This window comes from Eimeria tenella, genomic scaffold, assembly GCF_000499545.2.
Source record: "Eimeria tenella Houghton genomic scaffold, Eth_scaff2732, whole genome shotgun sequence".
In the NCBI taxonomy this organism is placed as follows: domain Eukaryota; phylum Apicomplexa; class Conoidasida; order Eucoccidiorida; family Eimeriidae; genus Eimeria; species Eimeria tenella.
The window spans coordinates 1-1,200 of record NW_013542608.1 but is presented as its reverse complement, the minus strand read 5'-3'; the positions used below and the strand labels follow the sequence as shown (position 1 = coordinate 1,200).

General features: G+C 64.9%; 1 protein-coding gene across 1 annotated transcript; it reads left to right on the top strand.

Moving 5' to 3' along the window:
• Positions 1 to 65: 65 nt before the first annotated feature.
• Positions 66 to 1,189, top strand: ETH_00042270 (uncharacterized protein; the record flags this gene model as incomplete). The annotated part of the gene is made up of 2 exons (XM_013375379.1): positions 66 to 401; positions 782 to 1,189. Coding segments are annotated over 2 exons (744 nt in total), but the record flags the coding sequence as incomplete, so codon positions are not given.
• Positions 1,190 to 1,200: the final 11 nt, after the last annotated feature.

The window sequence follows — 1,200 nt, the reverse complement described above, 5'->3', positions numbered from 1 at the left end:
CCCCGGGGGGCCCCCCGGGGGGCCCCCCGGGGGCCCACCCGGGGGGGCCCCCCGTGGGGCCACACATGGGGGGGCCCCCCATGGGGCCCCTCATGCACCAGCAGCAAGCCGAAACCGGCATGCATGCTGCAGCAGGGGACCCTGCAGCAGCAGCAGCAGCAGCAGCAGCAGCAGCAGCAGCAGCCTACAGTGCGGGGGAACCTCCTCTCAGGGACCTCGGGGGCCCCTCTATGGGGCACCACCCCGGGGGACCCCGGGGGGCCACTCTTGACGGGCAGCAGCAGCAGCAGCAGCAGCAGCAGCAAGGCGGCCTGTGGAGCCCCGAGGAAGCAGCAGAAGCAGCAGCACCAAAGACAGCAGCAGAAGCAGAAGAGGAGGCCCTTTTTGCCTTTCTTGAAAAGGTGGGCCCCCGAAACTTTTTAAATGGGGGCCCCCTATTTTAATAGGGGACCCCCTCAAGGGGCTCCCATTTGCTATCAAAATGGGGGCCCCCCATTTTAAGAGGGGGCCCCCTCAAGGGGGCCCCCATTTGTTATTAACATGGGGGCCCCCCATTTTAAGAGGGGGCCCCCTCAAGGGGGCCCCCATTTGTTATTAAAATGGGGGCCCCCGTGAGGGGCCCCCTGAATGGGAGTGCCTTAGGGTGAGGGGACCCTGTGGGGCCCCTCTGCAAGCACTTTTGTGTATTTGCTGCTGCTGCTGCTGCTCTTGCTGCTGCTGCTGCGCATGCACTTTTGTGTATTTGTTGCTGCTGCGGCTTTTGCTGCTGCTGCTGCTGCAGGCGTTGGCGACAGCAACTACTCAGAGACTGCTGCAGGAAGTAGGTCCCCTGCTGCTGCCCGAAGACCCCCCAGCAGCAGCAGCAACAGCAGCAGCAGCAGTAGCAGCAGCAGGGAGCCCGAAAGGGCCCCTGAGATCTTCCACTCTGCGGCTGCTGCTGGAGCTAAAAGAGGGGCCCCCGGAGGCCCCCCTTTGGGACCTGCAGGAGGGCCCTTCCACTGCAGCAGCAGCAGCAGCAGCAGCAGAGCAGCCTAAACTCAAAGAAGAAAAGGAAGAAGAGGGGCCCCTGGGGCCCCCCTCCCCCCAGCGCCTGCGGCTCGGGGGGCCCCCAGAGGAGCAGCAGGGGGCCCCTGAGCTTCCTGCTTTACGCATTCGGGGTGACATGGAAGCAGCAGCAGCAGCAGCTGCTGCTGCTGGATC